The sequence below is a fragment of the Thermobia domestica genome, chromosome 11 (assembly GCF_964235325.1).
Source record: "Thermobia domestica chromosome 11, izTheDome1.hap1.1, whole genome shotgun sequence".
In the NCBI taxonomy this organism is placed as follows: domain Eukaryota; kingdom Metazoa; phylum Arthropoda; class Insecta; order Zygentoma; family Lepismatidae; genus Thermobia; species Thermobia domestica.
The window spans coordinates 205,559,656-205,585,406 of record NC_137464.1 but is presented as its reverse complement, the minus strand read 5'-3'; the positions used below and the strand labels follow the sequence as shown (position 1 = coordinate 205,585,406).

At 38.1% G+C, this 25,751-nt stretch overlaps 1 protein-coding gene across 1 annotated transcript in view; it reads right to left on the bottom strand.

Annotated features, from left to right (window-relative positions):
• The window catches only part of LOC145665431 (uncharacterized), a 382,683-nt gene extending 358,372 nt beyond the window's left edge, over positions 1-24,311 (bottom strand). The window contains 1 exon segment of the mRNA XM_081732738.1: positions 23,965-24,311. Within this exon segment, the coding sequence (XP_081588864.1) occupies positions 23,965-24,311 (347 nt within the window).
• Positions 24,312-25,751: the final 1,440 nt, after the last annotated feature.

Below are 25,751 nucleotides of genomic sequence, written 5' to 3'. Positions count from 1 at the left end.
ATGCAATTTCTGGTTAGATACTGAAACTGCTGTCGGATTTTAATACATGACGTATTGCAGGATACAAAATGCTTTGCATTACTTGTTTGTTTGTAGACAGCTACTAGCTTAGTGTTCTGAAAGGTTGTGTATAAACTAGGGATACCCAATTCCGGAATTATTACTTTCCGGATTCCCGAAAGTAAAACCGGATAAATTCCGGAATTCAGAAAATTCCAATTTTGGAATAATTCCGGAATTCGGAAAAATCCGAAAGTTAGAAATTTCTGATTTCGTTAACATTCCGGAATTCGGAAAAATCCGGATTTTTTTAAATCCGGAGTTTTTCTAAATTCCGGATTCTATCCGAGTTTCCGCCGAGGAGTTCAACTGAATTCCATAATTTTCCGAAATCCGGAAAGTGAAAGTTCCGCTTCCGAAAAATGAATTTATTTCGGTTAATATGAATCATGGCGGAAATAAGTTTTCGACCAGGTAATGGCGACTGCTTTGAAAGAAATGGAGAGTATGAGAATTCAATCTGTCATATTTGTAGTTTTGTGTGGAGAAAAAAAAACTTGTGAACCAACGGCTTAAGAACAACTCAAGTTATTAATGTAAACTTTGCCGACATCATAAAAGAAATACGAAAGACATTTTGAATCGAAGAAATATAACATACAAGTTTGCAAGCGGAGACAAAGAAACCTAACGTAACCAGACTAAAGACAAATCGTTTACCGCGTAGCGATCGCAGTTCAGTGGTCAAGGTGCTTGTGCGAATGCAAGTTGCAATTTTTTGTTGTTGTTGTTGTTGCTTTAGGATTTTTAATGGCGATTGATCGGCTTTAACATACGTTTTATTATATTCAGATATTTGAATACTCGGATGTTTCAATACTTGAACTATCAAATCTTCAGAAATAATAATAAGGTAATAATAATTATTATTATCTCGTAGAAGATTAAAAGCTATGAGCTAATTATCGCTCAGGTCATACCATTACAAGCAGAAACGTGACATTAGTTAAGAATATTTCGGTTTGGTTTAATGTTGCTCACGAGAAGAGGAATTTCTCATCTCGTTTCTAAAATAAATAAAATAACATGAGAATTAACATTTTACATTCGAGACGGGACAAGGCTAACTCAAAATTTTCGTCTCTCTTTGGAGATGAAAATTGAGACGAGACGAAAAATATCGTAAACATTTCCCGTCTTGTCTCGATTCTCGAGATAGTGTATGTCCATTCTTTAAGTAACAATTGCTCTGTAGGCTGAATTTCATAGGCTATTTCGTTACATTGTATTTCAGAGCTCATTGAATTATGCTCTGTGTAGGTATTTTTGTAGCAAAGCTTTTATATTTACCTCTGCATATCCTAAAAATTAGTTTATTATATGCCTTACTGTTGTGCGATATTCAGTTATACTTATTACAGTTATTTTCCTTAAAACATACAGTAGAATACTTTCTACATGAAACTTCAATGGAATGGTCTAGTTTAAAATGTTGGTAGTTGCAGAGGTGTGTCTTGAAGGTATGGAACCTTTTCCCCGAAATCTCTACTTTTATGTAAGTTTTGCCAAATTTTAGAGCAAGTTTAAAACTTTTAATGCCATTGTTATATTATTATTATTATTAGTAGTAGTAGTAGTAGTAGTAGTAGTAGCAGTAATAGTAGTAGTAGTAGTAGTAGTAGTAGTAGTAGTAGTAGTAGTAGTAGTAGTAGTAGTAGTATTACTATTATATCAACACCGTGTATAATCTTTAAAAGATATGCGGTTTGTATCTGAATAGTAAAAACTAATTGACTGTCGATCTCGGTCGTCGAGAGTCTTCGGGAGGCAAGGACATCGGACACGTTCTGGGTTTGAGTTCCGAAGGGGCAAGTATTCGGGCTCGAGCCAAAAACTGTTAAAAGTTATAGGCTTCAGCCAAATATGTTCAAAACAGCTTGGACCGGGTTTAGCTTCTCAACGGCTCGAGCGGCTCGGCTTACAGTTCATTCACTATCGAATCGAACCGAGAAGTGAGCCGAGCCAAAGCTCACCCAACCGAGTCGATTTGAGCCATCGGCTTAGTTGAGCTGAGTCGAACCGTGCCGATGGACTAGTTTCAACTTAGTTGGCTCGAACCGGTTCACATGAGCCGAGTAGGTGACCCATCCCAACCGAGAAAGCTCGAGCCATCGGCTCAATTGAGCTGAGTCGATGGCTCGTTCCAACTAAGCCGGCTCAGGTCATCGGCTCAATTGGGCCGAGCCGACGGCTCATCCCAACCGGACCGACTCGAGCTGTTCGCTCAGTTGATACGAGCCGAGCCGGTTGATATCACTACCAGGGTTGGTCTTCTGCTTGGGCTCAAGAATTCTACCGTGCAGGTCTCAGCCTTGATTTTTAAGAACTACAGTATATACTTATTTTGGTGATTACGACATTTGAGGCTGTCTTGTAATAATAATAAAAAAACTCTTGTCTTCTCGTTATCTAGACGAGACGAGATACACTAAAATTGCCCGACGAGATGCACTAAAATTACGAGACGAGATGCACCCCTGTCGTGAGCAACACTAAAAGTATCCCACATTACTGCTTATATTTCTTATGGCTTTTGCTTTCCAGTCTAATCAGGCCGTTATTTCAAAACGAGTTAAAACGAGCTGAACGAGCAAGCGAGCCATTATCAAACTCGACTCAACTCGAAACTCGATCTCGAAAACAGCGACTTGGCTCGGAACTCAACTCAAAAAATTATCTTTTACTCGACTCGAATTGAACTTGAGTCGATTCGAATTTGGCTCGACTCGTGCTCATCCCTATTCGTATTTGTATTTTATGTTTCCACTTCAACAATTTCTACTCTTTTTTTTCGTTTACCTGCTGTTTCTGGATTTCTCTTTCGGTGTCGTCCTTTATTTACACCATGTACTATTCTTATTACGAGCTTGTGACCCGCTTCAATGTCTTATTCAGTTTAGGCTTTTCTCCTTACCTTGACTACACATGTGATTGATTTAATTCTTCCTTTCCGCGCAGGACCAATTAAAAATTTATTATTATTATTATTATTATTATTATTATTAATTATTATTATATTATTATTATTATTATTATTATTATTATTATTATTATTATTATTATTATTATACTATTGAACGTGCACGGCGAAATTACTGTATAATACGATATCATTTCTGTAATTTTACTCCATTATTAATGGGAACTAAATTGTCTCCAGATCAACGAACAAATTAACTACGGCATGCACTTTGGTGGAAATATCATTACAGGAACATGTTTGGAACGAACCGATAATGTTCCTGTAATGATATTTCCACCAAAGTGCATGCCGTAGTTAACTTATTCATTGATCTGGGGACAATTTAGTGCCCATTATTAAATTAAATAACATACAATGGAGTAATATTACAGAAATGATATCGTATTATACAGTAATTTCGCCGTGCAAGTTCAATAGTATAATAATAATAATAATAATAATAATAATAATAATAATAATAATAATAATAATAATCGTAATAATAATAATAATTATAATAATAATAATACATTTTCATCGGTCCTGTGCGGAAAGTGAGAATTAAATCAATCACATGTGTAGTCAAGGTAAGGAGAAAAGCCTAAACTGAATAAGACATTGAAGCGGATCACAAGCTGGGAATAAGAATAGTGCATAGTGTAAATAAAGGACGACACCGAAGAGAAATCCAGAAACAGCAGGTAAACGAAAAAAAAAGAGTAGAAATTGTTGAAGTGGAAACATAAAATACAAATGCGGATAGGGATGCGCACGAGTAGAGCCAAAATTGAACTCGAGTCGAGTAAAAGATAATTTTCTTGAGTTGAGTTCCGAGCCAGGTCGGTGTTTTCGAGGTCAAGTTTCGAGTTGAGTCGAGTTTGATAATGGCTCGCTTGCTCGTTCAGCTCGTTTTAACTCGTTTGAAATAATGGCCTGATTAGACTGGAAAGCAAAAGCCATAAGAAATGTAAGCAGTAATGTGGGATACTTTTAGTGTTGCTCACGACAGGGGTGCATCTCGTCTCGTAATTCTAGTGCATCTCGTCGGGCAATTTTAGTGTATCTCGTCTCGTCTAGATAACGAGAAGACAAGAGTTTTTTTTATTATTATTACGAGACAGCCTCAAATGTCGTAATCACCAAAATAAGTATATACTGTAGTTCTTAAAATCAAGGCTGAGACCTGCACGGTCGAATTCTTGAGCCCAAGCAGAAGACCAACCCTGGTAGTGATATCAACCGGCTCGGCTCGTATCAACTGAGCGAACAGCTCGAGTCGGTCCGGTTGGAATGAGCCGTCGGCTCGGCCCAATTGAGCCGATGACCTGAGCCGGCTTAGTTCGAACGAGCCATCGACTCAGCTCAATTGAGCCGATGGCTAGAGCTTTCTCGGTTGGGATGGGTCACCTACTCGGCTCATGTGAACCGGTTCGAGCCAACTAAGTTGAAACTAGTACATCGGTACGGTTCGACTCATCTCAACTAAGCCGATGGCTCAAATCGGCTCGGTTGGGTGAGCTATTGGCTCGGCTCACTTCTCGGTTCGGTTCGATAGTGAATGAGCTGTAAGCCGAGCCGCTCGAGCCGTTGAGAAGCTAAACCCGGTCCAAGCTGTTTTGAACATGTTTGGCTGAAGCCTATAAGTTTTAACAATTTTTGGCTCGAGCCCGAATACTTGCCCCTTCGGAGCTCAAACACAGAACGTGACCGATGTCCTTGCCTCCTGAAGACTTCTCGACGACCGTGATCGACAGTCAATTAGCTTTTACTATTCAGATACAAACCGCATATCTTTTAAAGATTATGCACGGTGTTGATATAATAATAATAATAATAATAATAATAATAATAATAATAATAATAATAATAATAATAATAATAATAATAATAATAATAATAAAAATACTACTACTACTACTACTACTACTACTACTACTACTACTATTACTAATAATAATAATAATAATAATAATAATAATAATAATAATAATAATAATGGCATTAAAAGTTTTAAACTTGCTCTAAAATTTGGCAAAACTTACATAAAAGTAGAGATTTCGGGGAAAAGGTTCCATACCTTCAAGACACACCTCTGCAACTATCAACATTTTAAACTAGACCATTCCACTGAAGTTTCATGTAGAAAGTATTCTACTGTATGTTTTAAGGAAAATAACTGTAATAAATATAACTGAATATCACGCAACAGTAAGGCATATAATAAACTAATTTTTAGGATATGCAGAGGTAAATATAAAAGCTTTGCTACAAAAATACCTACACAGAGCATAATTCAATGAGCTCTGAAATACAATGTAACGAAATAGCCTATGAAATTCAGCCTACAGAGCAATTGTTACTTAAAGAATGGACATACACTATTTCGAGAATCGAGACAAGACGGGACATGTTTACGATACTTTTCGTCTCGTCTCGAATGTAAAATGTTAATTCTCATGTTATTTTATTTATTTTAGAAACGAGATGAGAAATTCCTCTTCTCGTGAGCAACATTAAACCAAACCGAAATATTCTTAACTAATGTCACGTTTCTGCTTGTAATGGTATGACCTGAGCGATAATTAGTTCCTAGCTTTTAATCTTCTACGAGATAATAATAATTATTATTAGCTTATTATTATTCCTGAAGATTTGGTAGTTTAAGTATTGAAACATCCGACTATTCAAATATCTGAATATAATAAAACGTATGTTAAAGCCGATCAATCGCCATTAAAAATCCTAAAGCAACAACAACAAAAAATTGCAACTTGCATTCGCACAAGCACCTTGACCACTGAACTGCGATCGCTACGCGGTAAACGATTTGTCTTTAGTCTGGTTACGTTAGGTTTCTTTGTCTCTGCTTGCAAACTTGTATGTTATATTTCTTCGATTCAAAATGTCTTTCGCATTTCTTTTATGATGTCGGCAAAGTTTACATTAATAACTTGAGTTGTTCCTAAACCGTTGGTTCGCAAGTTTTTTTTCTCCACACGAAATTACAAATATGACAGATTGAATTCTCATACTCTCCATTTCTTTCAAAGCAGTCGCCATTACCTGGTCGAAAACTTATTTCCGCCATGATTCATATTAACCGAAATAAATTCATTTTTCGGAAGCGGAACTTTCACTTTCCGGATTTCCGGATTATGGAATTCAGTTAAACTCCGGAATTCAGAAGAATTGCGGAACTCAGGAAGAATCCGGAATTTAGAAAATTCCGGAATTGAGAAAAACTCCGGATTTCGAAAAAAATTTCTTAACGAAATCAGAAATTTCTAAATTTCGGATTTTTCCGAATTCCGGAATTGTTCCAAAATCGGAATATTCCGAATTCCGGAATTTGTCCGGTTTTACTTTCGTGAGTCCGGAAAGTAATAATTCCGGAATTGGGTATCCCTAGTTTATACACAACGTCTCAGAACACTAAGCTAGTAGCTGTCTACAAACAAACAAGTAATGCAAAGCATTTTGTATCCTGCAATACGTCATGTATTAAAATCCGACAGCAGTTTCAGTATCTAACCAGAAATTGCATGTATCTAGCTACTGGAAGCTGAGTTATGAAGAATTATATTTTTGTGTCTTATCTTTTTGTGTCTTATACAACCCTACAAACCACTGAATATCTAAACGGCTTTCGTTGAATCCAAGTTGTAGTACTCACAGTTACATCCATTTGTGTCTATATGATCGTATTACTAAAGTTTACTATATGACAGCATTAGTAAGTCTTTTTCTGCTCTCCCGTAAAGTTGTGATACGATCTACTACAGGATAAAGAATCAATTATCAATTTAACCAAGTTGTATTACTACACATCTGCTTCTTCCTCTGTCAACTCTGGTCGACCTCTTTGACGCGACATTTTTGCATTTTTATACCCCTTTCTTCGTATACTGAACTAAACAGTAACTGATCTGAAATATACTACTGCGCATGCCTCGTAGATAAATATTTCTGATAGTTTCCGTTTTGTCCAAGGCATGTTCTTTTTCTTATTCCCAGCATGGCCCTTTTATTACATTATATGAAGAGCATGTAGGTCTAAATACCTCATGTATTACATAGAATGTAGGTTTAACTCTTCCAGCAAAGAAGAAACATGTGATCATAGTATACAACCCACAGAAGTGATAGCTGGTAATACAGTGGTCGTAATCCCTAACGACATAGGGAGTGAGCAGTGTCCTCCCCGCTAGTCTACTGGCTAACACGTGCGTCTTTGGTGTATGGTGTCCCGGGTTCGATTCCCGTCGGGAGATCATTTATGATTTTTAACTGTCCTCGATGTTTCTCTGTTCGTGTCCTTGTTATTACAAGTTATTAGAAAAAGCAAATTAAACGAGTGAAGCAAGTAAAATTAGCAATAAGTAAGTTACTGAAAGAAGTTCGGTGAGTCAGTGAAAAAAAAAGTGGACAAAACACTGGCTTTTCGTGCCGTCCATGCGAGTTCGAATCTATCTCGGCTTGTTTTTTTATCCGTTTGAGAGAAAGTATTATTTCTTTTCCTACAGGTAATCACTCTTTTCGTATTTTTCACCGTCCTTCACAGTTAAATTAACTGGCTATTCTTATTCTTTCTACGAATGATGGATCTTCTCTTTGGTTTCATGTCAAACATGCACACGTAGTGAAAAGACGCTGTTGATAATAATAATAATAATAATATGAAATATTACTAACTAACTCGTGTTTGTATTTCGACAATATAATTTTATATTATTATGTGGAAATAAGTAAGGCTGGGTGGCGCCCCCCCTAATTTTTTCGATGATCCTTATGGGTCCACGGTGTCCAACGTTGGTCCCATCTCAGTATCACCTCCTGTTCTCTCGATATAAGTTATCGAAATTTTGCCTAAAGAGGGCTCTGCCGTGGCCCCATAACTCCCCATGATAATGACTCTTCGTTCATTTTGCATTGAAACCGCTTATTTTTTTGAGTACTATGAGTGCATACTGTCCAACGTTGCTCCCATCACTCTACAATTTCCCGTTCTCTCGATATAAATTGCTAACATTTGGTTTGTAAGGGAGATATGGCATTACAATCATTACGTTTGAAGAAGATATTGCCTTGCCACAAAATATACCTATTATTATTATTATTATTATTATTATTATTATTATTATTATTATTATTATTATTATTATTATTATTATTATTATTGTTGTTGTTGTTTTACTTACCACTTGTGTTGCCTACCTTTATTTGCAATGCAATGTGTTACTAAAAACCAAAGCAAATAACACTCCTCGTCATTGACGCTCCCGAACTCGAAATATATGATTTACAGTTCTCTGTGTTAGGGGAAAGCACATTTATTATATTATTCTTTCAAATAACACGTTTCACAAGTTACTTCGCTTTCAATGTGTAATTTCATATCATCACTAATAATCATCTTGTTCCGATAGGAAAATAGCCTCCCTCCTACAAAAAAAAAAAAAAAAAAAAAAAAAGCCTGACTGTAGCGAAACGACGTGAACCTTCTTTAGGCGATTAATCGGGTCCAATATTTCAATAAAAGAGGATAAGTCCCTGCTTACAAATGTTTCAGTAAAAGAGGAAAATTTATTCAAACTTTCTGAATACCTATTTATGGGCGAAATTTGGTTCTCTTGGAACTTTTTGAGAGTTTGAAGGGCCGCCATTTTGAAAATTTTCATCTGATTATTCTGGTTAACGAACTCATCAAGATTTCAACAATTAATGTTTGTGCCAAGTTTCGTCCGCTGAAAATTAGGGTGGTTATGGCATTCACAAATAGCGTTATATATATACAGATAGATAGATAAATAGACACACAGAGGGAGAGAAAAAAAGTGTTTTGCTTCCCTCTCGCACCTGTGGTGGGTCAGAGCTAAACCGGGCGTCTTTGCAAAACGTATTGACCAGCCTAATGTAAACACAAGCCTCTTACTTGCTAACGTAGAAACTTGGTCGGGAGGTGTAAGGCATGTAGAAATTGTATTTTTAATAACCATGAGTATGTATTCGATCCCCTCCACTTCCATGTTTTTCTTTTTACTTTTTGCAGCTTCGTCGGAACGTTAAATTTTTATTCTTTTCTAATTGCAAATGGCTTTTACATTCAAAATAAGAGGAATTTTGGTGGCATTTGTTCGGATATTCTTCTCTTTCGAAATGAAGAAAAGAATAAAAGCAATACGCAAAGACAAAAAGTATTATCAGTACTAAACATTACCAATAATAATTGCTACGAAAGACTAATTACGATCTCTTTTAACATCTCTCATGAGCTGTATGTATTATTAACAAAATTTAAAAGAAAAAGTCCTTGCGGGGGATTCGAACTGACGTCCTTCGTATTTGTGAGCCAGCACCTTAACCACTACACCAAGATCATGGCGTAGTGAACGTTTAGTTGTCGGCGTATTTGTTGTATTTGTGTGTTATATTCCCACTTCGGCAATTTTTAGTCTTTTTTCTCCGTTTAAGAGCTGTTTCTGGCACCCTCTTTCGGTGTCGTCTTTTATTTAGACTATGTACTATTCGTATTCACAGCTTGTGTCCCTCTGGAATGTCTTATTCAGATTAGACTTTTCTTTTTGCCCCTCAATAAACATTTGATCGATTTAATTCTCATACTCTCCACGGATGGAGCGCAGGAATGCCAGACTCGAAAAATAGGTGTACATTTACTTTCCTGACAGATAATACAAGACACAGCAGCACCAGTACTTTCAAAAGAACACTAAACGTTATCCATTTTGTTATATTTTTCGATCACCACCATAAAAATTATAAATGGTTCTCCAGTGACTTTTGCCTTATTATTAGCGCTTGTTATACAATAAACAGATAAACTTTAACACACTGTAGTGTAATGTTTCAAAAACAAAAGAAAATAAAGCAGAAAAAAAGTGTGAAAACAGATGGGAAGTAGAGTAATGTTAACGATTTGTTTTGATTTGTCGCCCTCATGATACCATTTTCGGAATTCCTGGTTTCTCAATATTTCACATAAAATATTGTTGTCCCATCCTTTTCCTTTTCTCCCTGGCTGTTATAACACAACCCATCAGCAGTAGATCATGTAATTGCCACACTTTCCGCAAAACCCAAACATTTTCCAATAATATTGCATATCCTAATGTGGTTAAAACTGCCGAGTGCTTGTATATATATATATATATATATATATATATATATATATATATATATATATATATATATATATATATATATATATATATATATGGATGTAATCAGGAGGCCAGTTTTGAACCATAATCGATAACGCTATAGAATTGGAGTTGATAAGTCATCTGTTAGAGGTCGTATATTTAAGATTTATTTGGTTTAATGTCATAAAAGGTGGTCATTGCGTTGTTTGATTATCTGTTTTTGTTTTATATATATACATATTTATTTTTATAAATATTACTACAAGCACAGCCATAACGTCTGTCATTTGCTCATCAATTTAGATAACGGTGATTAATTTGTTGAGTTTAATGAGAACTTATATATATATATGTACATTGTATATATATGTACAATGCGTATCACTTTAGCCCATGATTTTATAACACTAATGTGAATCTTTTAAATACAGTGACCAGAACGCCACTCTTTCTCTACATTGTATGAATTTGATTGGCTGTTATTAGTGTAGCCCATAGAATTTGCCCTTTCAGCTGCTCTACTGGCTAGTGTTAACATGGTTTCTTTTGTGAACTGATTCCAGGTTCGATTCCCAGTGGGAGAACATTGACCACATTACGGTTAATCTTTAATGGATATTCTTCCCTCTGAGTTTGAGGTGTATATGTATATCTATCTATCTATCTATCTATCTATCTATCTATCTATCTATCTATCTATCTATCTATCTATCTATCTATCTATCTATCTATCTATCTATCTATCTATCTATCTATCTATCAAGGTTCACGGGTTTCCTCTCACCTTTTATTATAAAATACGTTATATAATTTATACTCAAGATTACAAATAAGTAATTTCTCTAAGAGTTCTTTCCTCTACAAGCTGGACCTAATGCCCATCGCAGCTCGGAGATTTTAAGCTTTGTTGGTTAAGGACAATCCTGTCCGTTACAGCTGGGTCTAAAGGAACCTCTTGCTCAATAGCTCAGAGGTAAAGTAGTATCTTCTGCCCGTTACAGCACGGAGATAGGGGGAGGATACCTCTTGCCCAATGCAGCTTGGAGAGATAGGTAGGAACTGACTCGTTGATAACTAGAGCCCGGATTATATGTAATTACATATTTATTCACCTTGCATGTACAGTAGTTCTAAAAAAAAGTTCAAATAATCACGAATGACGTGAACAAGATCATTATACCTAGGTTTTATTTTACATATTTTTACATATTTTACTCGATATTACATACACATAAAATCAAATATTTTAGCAGTTTCTTGTAACTCCTGGATATTCTCTACTTGTGGATGTTATAAGGAATACAAAACAACTTGCAGAAATGTTACTGGAATTTCCGAGAAATTTGCCCTGTCCTACACTGCATTCCAAGCTTCAGATGGGGGGGGGGGAGGGGGGAGCAGAAGGTCAAACCTAATTTTAGATATATAGCATTGAAGATTTCACTGCTAGAGGCAGTTCATTCCGTCACTCTTTCAAGAAAAGTCACCCTGCCAGTTTCACTCCTCCGTGCTCTCTGACACAAAAGTAGCCGCACTGTGGGAAATTTCTTCATACGAACAGACGTTGTCTTGTGGACATGTTTATCGTGGATTGAGGTTTTGTGTATTGATATTTCGTCATGGCACAGGTTGCATCATCGCTAGTATCTAAGTTAAAATTGTGGCTTATTGTAGATGATGCTTTTACAACGGATCGTAAGGTGGTGATTTGTACAGTATGTGGCAAAACGATAAGTTTCTCCATGAAACCGCAATTGGAACAACATATACAAACCGCGCTTCACATGAGAAAGGAACAGGAATCTTCTCACAAACAAGTTCTTTTGACGCAGATGCAACAGGGATAGTCTTCATCGGAGAATGATTTTCTCGCGAATATGTGTGGTGCAGTGGTAGCAGCAAACATTCCTTGGAACAAGTTTCAAGTGCTGGGATTTCTTGAAGAAGTATTGCAAGCGATATATCCCGGACAAATCTACACTGCGGAAAACTACCTCGATGCTTGCTAGAACAAAAGTGTCGAAGCAATTTGCCCTCAGATCGGTGGTTCCTATATATGGGTGGCTGCGGACGAAACCACCGACAGTTTGGGACGCTTTGTAGGAATTTAACAGTTGGCAAGCTAGATCCCAACTCACCCTCCAAATTCTACTTCATATATTGCAAGGAGTTTGATTATGTCAATCATTCTTTTGTGGCAAGATTCATAAATGATGATCTGAAAATACTGTGGCCTCGTGGTGGTGAAGGGCAGAAAGTCCTTGTTTTCTACACCGGCTCTGCAGAGTACATGTTAAAGGCAGGTAACGCACTCAAAGTTTTCTACCCCAACTTAGTTCACTTCACTTGTTCTGCATATACACTTCAACGTGTCGCAGAGGAAATAAGAAGCAACTTCAATAACGTGAATAAACTTATTTCCAGCCGAAAAAAGGTGTTTTTGAAAGCTACCCAAAAAGTCTACTGTTTCAAGGGGCATCTGCCAAATGCACTTCTCCCTCCCGAGCCGGTGTTAACAAGATAGGGTTCTTGGCTAGAAGCAGTGACATTTTACAACGAACATTTTGAGGGCGTTAAATCCGGTGTAGACTCTTTTTCCGCCGATAGTGCCGTTTCTGTACGTGAAGCGCAAGCTGCGTTTTCTGATCCCAAGATGCCTTTTTTGCTTGCGTACATTACAAGCAATTTTGGTTGGCTTCTCTAGAGCATCAAGAAATTGGAAACTTCTGGACGCTTGCTTGAGGAATCCCTGAGTGTCCTGGAGGATGCTTGAAAAAAATTAGATGTTGTTCGAGGAAAAGCTGGTGTGAATGTTGCCGCTAAGTTCCAGAGGGTGCCGGAAAGGAACCCTATGGTTTGCCACATTTCCCAGTATGTGTAAAATCCTGAGTGCAGAAGTTACAGAAGATTTGCATGATATTTTTCCCGAGAAAATTCACTTCATGAAATACGCCCCAGCGACATCATGTGACGTAGAAAGGTCATTCTCTTCCTAAAAAAATGTAATGTCAGACAAACGTCTTTCATGTTTTTTGAACACGTCGCAAAATATATCGTGGTCCATCGTTTTCCTAAGTAAGTGCTTCAGATAGCGAATGAATTGTGTTTAAATATTTGAAAAATTGTAAGATTTCTTAAACTGTCATACAAGTGATTGTTTAGAAATTAACATCGAACTGCTTTAACTGAGTGCAATGTACTGTATCTATTAGTTAGTGCTATGTTTCTAAATCCGTACAAGAATAGTTGTGGTAAGTACATTGTGAAAACTTTCTATTATATTTGATATGCCCTCTACTAATATTCCAAAATATCTTCTTTCCGAGTTGAACTGCGTTTTGTTTCATGTTTAATGAATGATCTAATCAGTGGCGTATTTAGCGGCGACTTAAGCCCTCCGAAATCTTACTATAGTAAAGTATATGAAATACCTTTCAGAATTTTCACATTTTCAGGCAAAGGCCCCCCCCCCGAAAGTTAGCAAAGCCCCCTCCGAAACAAAATCGTAAATACGCCACTGGATCAATTCATTTTCAAATTTGCTTAATTAAATAAAATATCGCATACAGTACAAGTATACAATATCAAGTATTCAAATTACATTATATATATATATATATATATATATATATATATATATAGGAACAGTGGCGAAGCGTAATCCCACAAATAAGGTAAGCTCGACAAACTAATAACACAAATAACATTTAATGTATCACAAAATATTTTAAAATTATGGTCATGGTTCTATTTTTTATTGAGTTAAACAAAAGAAACTACCAAATCTATTTATTTTAAAGAACTTTCTGAGCTGTATTTCTAACACTGTTTAGAGTTAAATTTATGTGCATATAGGCCTATACATAGTAGTTTTTATTGTTGTTGTTTAACAAGAAAGAATAAACATTTATATACGCAAAAGTAGTCTATTATAGACGGAAAGTAGTCTATTATTATTATTATTATTATTATTATTATTATTATTATTATTATTATTATTATTATTATTATTATTATTATTATTATTATTATTATTATTATTATTCAATAAATATTTACATAGAGAAAAACACACAATGTGTATTAATGGAATATTCTTATTTAGCTCCATTACAAATGTTTTGAAGTGCAGTTCATATTTTCTTCTGTCTGAAATTTGCAGCAGAGATGAGAGGAAAATGAAATGTAATCTTTGAGTTTTGCGTCCCACGATTATGCCGGTGAGGCTAAAGGAGACGGTGGTAATGAGTAATGAATGAACTGGTGGAATGAAGAAAGTAAGAGGAAACGGGAGAACCTCGAGGAAACCCACGCACACGATGTTTGTCCACCACAAAGTTCACTTGGCGAGGGCTGGGATCAAACCCGAGACCCCAAGCACCAGAGGTGAACGCTCTACCACTGAGCCACCGCGGCATTACTTTCTAAATCACCCATATTTATTTTTTGTTTGCCTGTTACTTCACGTAAGGGCAGGGATAAAAGTGAGGGGGAACGCAGGAAGACCCCATCCCCCCACTTCCAGAAAATACCAGTGGTGTCCCTCCACTTTCTAAAAAAAAATACCATGGGCAAAGATAGGACGGGGGACGGCATGCCGTTATGCGTCCCCCTACCTTTTCAGATCCACTTTTACCGTACGTAAGGGAAGCGAAAAGTTAAAAAAATTGAAAAATCTTAAAAGATAGGGAATATTGAATGCTTGATTGCTACTTAAATTGATGTTAAAGTTAGTTAGTAAAGAAGTTAGTTATGTGCACACGTAGTCGCGTATTAGGTAAATATTATTTACTTTGTGTAAAGAAGTAAAATACATAAAGGCGGAAGTAAACGAAACTAAATTTAATGTCAAACGCAACTTCATAAACAAGGATCATATAAATATACACGCATATATTTGAGTTTAATTAGTCTGTTAACTAGTCTGTGAATCGACCGCAAACTCACACACAAATAATGCTATTAGCTCACAGATACCACTCGCAACTCGAGATACGCAGTAACTTACACTCGTTGTTGTAAAATAGTGTAATATGGCTCTTTTAACTGAAAATGAAATTTGCAGAAAAGCGTAACCAAGTGAATGAATATATAGAAACCGAGAAAGACGAGATAGCTAATTTCTTCCACGAAATTTGCTGCCGCGTCTCCTTCCCCTCTCCAAACGTTCTAAAAATAAAACAAAAACAAAAGTTCTCTGTCGTCTCAATTTTGAGTATAGGGTAGAGCCACTTTTATTGCATGGAATTGGCACCACTGCTAATTAAACAGGGACAGGGAGTGCGGGAGGGCGGAGGATTGAGGACAGAGTGTGATGTTGATTCCAGGGTTGTTCGCTGGCATTTGTCACGGTTATTAACTTGCACACAATCTCCCTTTTTTCTTCCTCTTTTTTTAAAAAGCTGTTTTCCTTTATTTCAGCCACCATCCAATGGCCAACCACCACATAGCGCCTGGTTTTATGATAAACGCCAGGGTGATTTGGAAAGTGTCAAGCTCTGTGGACGCAGACTAATTGGAACAAGCAAAACAACCAGGAATAACATTCACTACGTACTGTTCCCTCTCTCTCCCTACCCATTACAACCCTTTCTTTTACAGATTTGGTCGTACAAAGGACGGGGTTAACAGATTTGAGGCAAGTCATTGCGGTGTCAACATTTCAAAATAACTGATCCCTTTTCTTCGTAGCTTATCTCACCTTTGTTATACGTAGTTCTCTCCACGAGACCTAACAGAAACCAAATTATGTAATTAGCGCGCGTACGATTGGGTGTTTACAGAAATCAGAACATGTTTTAAGGAAATATGTTGGTTGTTTCTATTATTTAAATTCTAGCGTAAGCTTATTACGTTGAGTCTAACCAAAAAGAATTCAATGTCCAAAAGTAAGCCATATAACAATCGATAGAGATCTCATTGTGCTGATCGTAATTATATAGATGAGTGTATATCTTCAAGTATGGTTTCCCAGAAAATCGACAAGAACGATTTTTTAAAAGTAAACTTAAATTTGACGCTGTACGATTAAAACGCCACCTATTAATGCCTTCCGTTTTAGGTGTCATTCTCCTACGTGCGTGCTGTAATACCGGTTTCATAAGACTGTCTAGCCCGCATAGTTATTGTGCTTACGTGAGGAGAACATTCACATTACTGATAGAAACAATTATTTGATTGTGGGACATTCGGAAAGGGAAATTCTGATGTTCTGAGGGGAATTTCTGCTGCTTCAGGATGGCAACACTTATCGGAGATCAAAGACAATTTTTTTTCCTTTTCCGATCTCGAGTTGGTTTTGGTTTTGACTTTAACTCTCTTTCAGCAGCGAGGTTATATGAGACGGGATCTACTGGTTAACGTGGAATTCGAACCACATGAGCTCCCACCAGGAATCGAACAAGGGTCTCCTCACGCCAAAGGCGCGTTCCGATGTTGAAATAGATCTCGAAGTTGCTAATTGTTTATTCTCAAAACAAACACATGTTTGTTGTAATTGAATGCTCCCTTAGGCCTGCAATCTACTGAGACAACACTTTTTTAAAAATTTTTTGTCAGTAAGGTGCTGTCATCTAAGGAGAAATAGTAGAACTAAGACTTGCTTTGCACCCACTAACAAATTTCATCATCTTCACGATTAATACGAACTTTAATAAGGGATACGTTTTCATGACATCCACATGGGTATCACTGGTACACAAGGGGTTAAGGTGAAACCGATATTGAAGTATAAACTCATGAGACTTTTTCGTTATGACACTAGCAAATGGGCAGTACATCTTATGGTTAATGAGTTAAAGTAAAAAAGATAAATAAGATTAAACTCTTAGGGTCTTATGCAGAGTGTTTTATTAGCGTCGTATTAAGGGCTTGAGTAACGTGTGATGCTAACTTCAGCACTTAATACACGTCAGGCCCGCAACCAGCCACAGAGGTTTTGGGGGGGGGCATGAATAAGTTAGGGGGCTAAGTCATTAAAATTTTTCATACAAATATCTAAATTGTGTTTTTTTTGTATTAATGATGGCATTTTGTATTGAAGTCTGGGGGGCCACGAAAACTATAGGAGGGGACAGGCCCCCTAGCCTCCCTCTAGTTGCGGGCCTGGTACACGTAAGTAAATTTAGCAACGATTTAGAATCGAAAATGCTCAACATCGACTTTTCCGCAAGGTTGTCCAAATACAATACCAGAAATCAATATACGAGAGAATAGGATTCACTTAACTTGTTTTCTCCTAAAGTGTCTGGGGCCGCGGTGGGTCAGTGGTAAAGTGTTCACCTCTGATGTATGGATATTTTGGTTCGATCCTAGCTCGCGCAAAGAGAGCTTTATGGTGGAAAACACCTTATGAGCAGGTTTTCTCGGGGTTCTCCCGTTTCTTCCTGCTTTCTTCTTTCCAACATTTTCTTCATTTCTTATCATCAACTTAAAAGATTTCACTTAATACAATCCTAAAAACGACTCTGCAAAAGGCCCTTAATCTTTAATTTACGTTTACCTATAATACTGTCCAAAGACGAATTGCTCAAATGAATTAATAGATCACATTGAGCTGATCAAAATGGCATGCTTGAGGGTAAGTTCTGATGCGTCGATTTCGAGAAGATCAAGAAAAACTTACTTTTATGGCACTGAAAGGTATGTCCTTCATTATCAAACTGATGCAGTTGATAGTTCTTTCTTTTGTTTTGCTGGAATACATTATTTACTTATATAGTGAATAGGGAAAGTGCACACTATTAAGTAGCAGGTTATGTTTATTGTTGTTTGATTTCTCCGAACGGTAACGCACACATTTTTAACAGAATCACACATAGCCCTAGCCGTGACATCCATAATCTTCACAATGAGGCACAGATTACTTGTGACTTTGACATATATGTTTAATAGTGTTTATATTATAGTTATATATATATATATATATATATATATATATATATATATATATATATATATATATATATATATATATATATATATATCGTGTTGAGTTACAGGTTAAAAAATTAATTTCTTTTTTTTACTATTTAATAGCTTTAAAATGTAGCAAAATATTTTCTTTGGATTTATGTTGAGCCTTTTTATACGAAAGTGATTATTTGTTGTTTCTAGCAGTGGCATGCATACCAATGAGCCACAAATTACTTGTGACTTCAACATATGTGTTTAAATTTTTTTGATATTACAGTTTGGTATTCTTTTGATTTAATAACTACTGTTTTGAGTTACAGGTTACAAAACTATTCTGTTTAATAGTTTTAAATTGTAGCAATATGTTTTTTAGATTTATCGCCATTTATATACAGAAGAGAATGTTTCGTTGTTACATTGACTCCTTTTTAAAATAAGAATCTTCACAGAGTCCTACGTGATGACTATCATTACGTTTATTTCTTAATCTGTACGTTCCATTTACTCAAAAATGTTTTACAATTTAGAATTACATAAATAAATCTTTCGTAATCTTTACTAATTACGTACATTATTTAAAGTAATCGTAATTCAATTCTGTGAGCTTTAGTAAATTAATGTAAGTCACAACCTCTATTAATTATAAAAAATATATACTTCTGCTGAAAGTAATATTAACCTTTTATATTAAATATGTTCTGAAGGCAAGATGAGAAAGGTAGCTTTTAGTTCCACTCTTCTTGTGATTTACAGTAATAAACAATAGAACACTTGAAAAGCGTAGCTCAGAGCAGTATTTAATACTTGATATCCTAATTAGGCAATCAGCCACATACCCAATAATAACAGCATGAAACCAATTGATTTATGCTCGTTGGTTTGATAAACATGGTTTCAGTTTCAATTTCCGCTGAGGCGCAACGTTTATCTGTATTAATCCACTATCATGAGCCAATTAGTGAGAAATTCCTGGTTTAAGTGGTGTATAAATAGATTTCCAAAAATTGAGAAGTAAAATGCTGGAAACTGATTTACTGACCAAGTGTTATCCATTTAAATATTCGTCTTCTTAACAATGTTGTCCTTTGTGGTGGCATATACAGGGTGGTAGGTAACTCTACCGACAAACTTTGGGAGGTGATTCCTTATATGAAATGAAAGAAAAAAGTTGTAATAAACATGGGACGAAAAACGTCTCCTTTCAGAGTTATGAACCGCAGAAAATTCGAAAATTCACGTTTCGAAACGCTCTGCCTTAGAAGCTACAGGACCGATCCCAAGCGGTTTAAGGTATTACAAAGGAACTAGTATGCGAACTATCTAAATATCCATGTTTTACCATCCTCCGTTATCGGCGAAACGAACTGTAAAAAGGAAATTGAGGTATAGGGATACTCCTTTAAGTACTAATAACGCGTTCGTTTCGCCGATAACGGAGGATGGTAAAACATGGATATTTAGATAGTTCGCATAGTTCCTGTGCAATTCCTTAAACCGCTTGTTATAGATCCTATAGTTTCTAAGGCAAGGGCGTTTCGAAACATAACTTTTCGAATTTTCGGCGGTTCATCAACTCTGAAATGAGACGTTTTTCGACCTATGTTTATAAGAACTTTTTTCTTTCATTTCATATAAGGAATCACCTCCCAAAGTTTGTCGGTGGAGTTACCTACCACCCTGTATATAAATGGTTAGTTAGATAAGTGTTTTGGATTATACTGTTAACTCTGGTTTAAAATTCAACCTTTCCCAAATATTGTTTATGGATTACTCGAGCAGTTTAGAAAAAAAAAACTATGGTTGGAAGATACCTTACTGGGTAAAGTTCTTTAATCCTAACATAAAAATCTTTAAAAAATTCCTCAAAGTCATTCTCCTGTGATAGACACAAACACATAAAGATGCTACTTATGAATTTTATTAACGGAGCAAATCACGCGAATTTCATGACGAAGCTCAGCTCAGCTCAGCTCAGCTCAGCTTGAAAGTGTAGTTTTGTGTCGAGTATCGGACAAAAGTCCCTGACTCGATGACAGCTGTAGAAAACAAAATGATTAGACCTTTGGGGGGTGAGTTAGAACATGAGATACGACGACGTCATGTGGCCTTCAGCTGCAACTGTCGCAGTGAGGGGGAGAGTGTGGGTAAAGAGTTATGCTACAAACGTGGCGTCCTGTAAGTTCGTCGGTGTGTATGCGCTGTGCCAATGGCTGCAATAGCGGGGTTGACGTGGCGGGGGAGGTTGGCCCAAAAACGAGTATGGTGTTGACGTAACACGTCCCGGATAGGATATATGTTTAAGTCCTCTAGAAGTTGACGATTACGCGTATATCGGTCATGGCCTGTTATGATACGAGCTGCCCTGGTTTGCACACTCTCGACCGTGCGCAAGTGACTGAGTGCCGCATGTTGCCATGCTGGACATGCGTAGGTGATTGTGGACAAAATTACCATTTTAAAGACGTGGAGTCTTGTTTCATGACTTAAGGCACTGCAACGCAGAATAGTATAGAGGGCAGACAATTTTCGAAGGGCTCGGTGTTTAATGTCCCTGATATGAAGACCAAAAGTAAGGCCTCGATCTAAGATAACTCCCAAGTATTTAGCATGCAGACGGTGTGGAACTTCAATGTTGTCATAATATAAACGATGGATGGTTCTGCTGCGTCTTTTGCTATAACAGACTGCAACGCTCTTATCCGCGTTGATTTTTAGGCGCCAGGTGGTAGCCCAACGTTGAAAGACATTGAGTTGCCGCTGCATGTAGTAGTAGGAAAGACGAAGATTGCTGCTGTTCGTGAAGAAAGCAGTGTCATCGGCGTATGTTGCAGGAAAGCAGTGTGGCACAATGGGTAAGTCTGCGGTGTATAAGGTGTAAAGCAGAGGCGAAAGAACCGCGCCTTGAGGCACACCAGCTTGAATTGGTTTGGGAGCAGACTTGGTCTGTCCCACAGAGACATGGAAAAAGCGATGAAAGAGGTATGAAGTGAGGAGTTTGAGATAAGGTAAAGAGAAACCTTGTAAGCGAAGTTTATAAATGAGGCCTGGTAACCACACTTTATCAAACGCCTTCGAGATATCAAGGTATACACCTACAACATATTGCCGTCGATTAAAAGAGGTAGTCAGATGGTCGACTACCCTCACTAATTGGCTTGTTGTGCTGTGGTTAGCACGAAAACCAAATTGATGGTGGGGGAGTATATCTAGAGTGGTGACGTGCTCGTGAAGTCGGGCGAGAAGCACTCGTTCGAAGAGTTTGCTCACATGAGATAATAGGCTAATTGGTCTATAGTTTTCTGGGAGAGTCGGATTTTTACCTGGTTTAGGGAGAAGAATGACTTTCGCTTCTTTCCAAGCACGGGGAAAGTAGCAAACCTGAAGGATGCCTGTAAATAAAGCAGCAAGAAAGAGGAGTAGCTTCCGTGTCCCATGTTTCAGTAGTTCTGGGCGGATCTGATCAACTCCAGGCGCTTTTTTGTTGGGCAAGTGACAAATTTGACGCTCAACTTCCCTTGGTGTTACGACCTCAGGCAGGGGAAGTATTGGTTGTAAATGGAGCATGCGCATAGTGGCCCGAACGTCCTGCCGAATGTGAGGAACGACAGGAGTCGCATTAGGTGTAAACTGGCGCTCTAGAGATGCAGCAAATAGGTCTGCTTGCCCTTGGTCGTCATGTATGACCCCATGCGGACCTTGCAGTATTTGAGTTTGACGAGAAGTCTCTCGGCGCTGGAAAAGGCGGGAATACTGCCAGATTTTAGTGTCATTAAGTGTGACCCCACGAAAAAGTGTCTCCCAGTACTGCTCGGTTTGTCTTCTAGTGATTGTCTTGATTTTGCGGCTTAAGGTGTTCCATAGTGTTTTGTAGAGTGGATGTCTAGTGCGCTGCCAAGTACTTCGAGCCCAGCGTTTGAGATGGATATAAAGACGAAGTAATGGAGAGTCACAGTGTGGATCGGACTGCGAGTCAGGAATTATTGATGTGCTGAGGGAGTCAGCCGTACGTAGAGCAAGTGTGAGATGGGCGACCGCCTGATCAATTTCCGCAGGAGAATTTGGACGAGCGGCTATGTCGAGCAAAGAGTTTAATTCCTTCTTATAGACATCCCAGTTCGTAGTTCGGGAGATATGAGCGGGTGCAGGACGGGAGATATGACGATGCGAAATTTTGAAAAGGACCGGATCATGATCTGAGTCCAGTGCTGAGATCACGTAAGGACGTGTAGCTAAGATGGTATCTTTGCTTAGAACTATGTCCAACACATCCGGTTCTCCCCCTGCTTTAGGATGGTGAGTTGGATCAGGTGGCCCATAGGCAATGAATGGAGATGTGTGCAGATACCGGTGTAATATTCGTCCGTTTTCGTTGGAACGTCTGGAGTGCCATTCCCCATGTTTTGCATTGAAGTCCCCTGCCAAGATGATCTTGGGGCCCAAGGTCGAGATGGCGTCGAAATCATTGGGATCTAAGTCATGTGCTGGAGAACGGTAGCCCGTGACCAATATGAGAGGAATCCCGGGGAGGAAGACTTCTATAGCAAGAGCTTCTAGTGTGTGTAACGGGGGTAAAAGGAGTTGTCTAGCCTTGAAACTTCGTTTCAGGGCAATCAGTAATCCTCCTTTCCGTCCTTGAACTCGATCGAGGCGAAATAATTGGTAGTTGGGCAGTCTCCAGTATGTAACCTGGGCAGTGAAGTGAGTTTCCTGTATAAGTATGATATCGACCTGATGTTCTGCTAGAAAACGAATTAGGAGACTCTTCTGGTCGGTAAGACCATCTGCATTCCAGGTTACAACAGTTATAGTGTGATGAATGAGTGGTTGGTTAGAAGCAGCCATCAGCAATCATGTCAGCAAATGTCTCTATGACGTCAGCAGCCTTGGACGCAAGATCCGTGGCTTCCCGAAGTCTAGTAAATCCTTTCTTGATATGAGAGATAATGCGACCAAAGTTGAAGGTTTTGATGTATGTGAGGAGTGAATGGAGATTAAAGTCATTAACGGATGGTGTAGATGCACTATCTGGTGTGCTGGACGTAGAGGGAGCATCCTGATTTGGTGGTGGAGGTCGGTCGATGCGAGGTGCCTTATTGTCCAGTGAAGTTGATACAGTAGGACCGGAGCTGCGGCCAGAAGGAGTTGATTTCTTGAGAGCATCTGAGTATGAGCGAAAGACGGGACAACCGCGATAATTGGCTGGGTGGTCCCCTCCGCAGTTTGCACAGGTTGCTGGCGTAGATGCATCTGGTTTGGCACAGGCTTTCGTAAAATGACTTTGCCCACACTTGACACATTTAGGTTGAGCTTTGCAAGTGTCTTGTGAATGACCAAGACGTTGGCAGCGGTAACACTGCAGAACACTCGGCGGCCAATAAGGCTCAAATGAAACTTTATAATGAAGCAATCCTGATATGTTGTAGATCTCCTGTATATTTGGAGTTTTCTCGAGGGAGATGAGAAAAAGTGGCATGAGGACTCTATCTCCACCAGTGGGGGCCCGACGAGACATTTGATGAATCGCGAGCGGCTTAAAACCTAAAGTGAATAGTGCAGACTGAAGATCAGCGACATCGGTATCGATGGGTAATTTGCGAACGACAACCTTTACGGGTCGGTCACTTTTGGCGATGCCAGTAGCGTATTCAGTTTTCGTCTGTTCGCAGTAGTTTTTTTATAGTTGTGAAATCGTCCCTAGAAGATACCTGAATCACAATACGTTCTTTGTTATGCCGAACCTGAGGTGATTCTCTGAGGGTCTTGGAAAGGCTTTTGGTAAAGTTGTAAGTGTTTTTGATGCCGTAAATGTAAATAGGAGGTGGTTTAATCTCTTTGGTGCTTTTGGGCCGTGGCTTTATCACAGGAGACTCGTCAGCTGTGAGAGTAGAGAGAGGCTCAAATCGGTTGCTCATCGGTAAAGCAGGGAAGTCTGATGAATGTTGTTGGCTCAGTGTGGACTCCAAGGACGAGCGACGTCGCTTGGGTGTAGTAAACAGGGTAAAGTCCATGGCATTGTCGTCCTGCGGTGGAGCAAGGGATGGAACGTCTGTCGTCGACCGGTTAGTCGAGGATAATCCTGACTTGGCAGTAGTGCCGGAGGTGGAGGGCCGCCCCAGCGGAACAAGGAAGTCCTCAGGCCGGTATTGAGATCGGCTGGCTATCTTCGTTGGGATTTTGGTCTTCTTTTTAGAGATGACTGGCTTGGACGTAGCCATCATAGGAGCTCAGATGACGAGTGAAGCTGAGATGTCAAATGTATAAGCTACCCTCCGAAGAGGAGAGTAACTTAAGAAATCGTTTAGCCAATAGAAATTGCAAGGTCGTCAACAGATAATATCAATGTGGTGCGTTAACCTCCGTGGAGGTATTAAATATAATTCGACGGTTGTTTCCTCAGCCTCAAAGAGGCAAGTAATCCAACCGTATGTACGAAGATCGCGACTAAAATAAACCAATGGGGATGAATACCTAAGTGACTTGATTATTTTTCTCCGCCAGCTACGGATACCCTATTTTTTTACCTGGTTAGAGATTCCAGGTGGCCAGTTCATCATGACGAAGTTATCATCGTTGAAACATAGAGTAAGTATTAGCACTTATACATACGACTATTTCAGAAATATGCATGATTTTACATTTTTGGTATATTCTTTGGTTATTTTCAACGGAGATGCATGTGAAGCTAAATGCAGGTTTACTAAACAATAAAATTGGTATCGCTTTGGCCTTCTCTATTAATGATAATGATGTCATAGCTGTGCTGTTTGAATCTTCTGCCCTCTCGTGAGTGGTAACATAAACAAGTGTGATTTCCATTGACAGCCTCATAGTCAAGTTTCTATGATGGTTAGAGAAGATCAATGCTCTAGATCTCTCCATCGTTAGGAATGTAGACCCACTGTAACATTACTAACACTTCAAAAGATTCATCTGTTGAGCCTAAGGCTGGGCCTTCCTTCCACCCATGTGAAGACCAGGAAATCGTCTAAGGGAATGGAAAAAGATTTTCGTGTACAGTGTAACATTTAGTATTATTACAGATGATTCAGTTTAGATTTAATGTAGCTTCTGTAGTGTCTGGGTACATGTAATCTACACATAATCATACGGTCGAATGAGTGCAACGAAATATTTGTGTGGAGACTTCTTTCATGAGAAGTAAACTATCTAAATCAGTGATGGACAAACTGTGGCTCGCTCAAAAATTCTATCCGGTCCGCGACGTGATTTCTAATTTGGCGAATGAAAAGAAGAAGGGTTATTTCAAAAGAGTGTACTAGAATCAGATTAACAGATGACCATTTAATTTTATTTCTGACGATCAGTTCGAACCAGTTCATTCTAGTTCGAACCAAGTTATGGGAAGCTTTAATCATTCATAGGATTAACATTAAAAGTATTTTTTTAAATGTACCATTGCTTTTAGTAAATTACATTGGATGCCTAAAGTTTTTTTCTCTCTCTCTTTCTCCCATTGCTGAAAAAATGCCCATCAATGGTCTAAACCACATACCCACTTTTATATCTAGCTAACTAGTATATGGCCGTAGCACCTATTCATACTTTTACTCACTGAAACTATGCCCGCACAGCCTGATTTGTTTTCGAATATTTACGATTGTGTTATACACTTACTACCTGTTACAGGTACATTT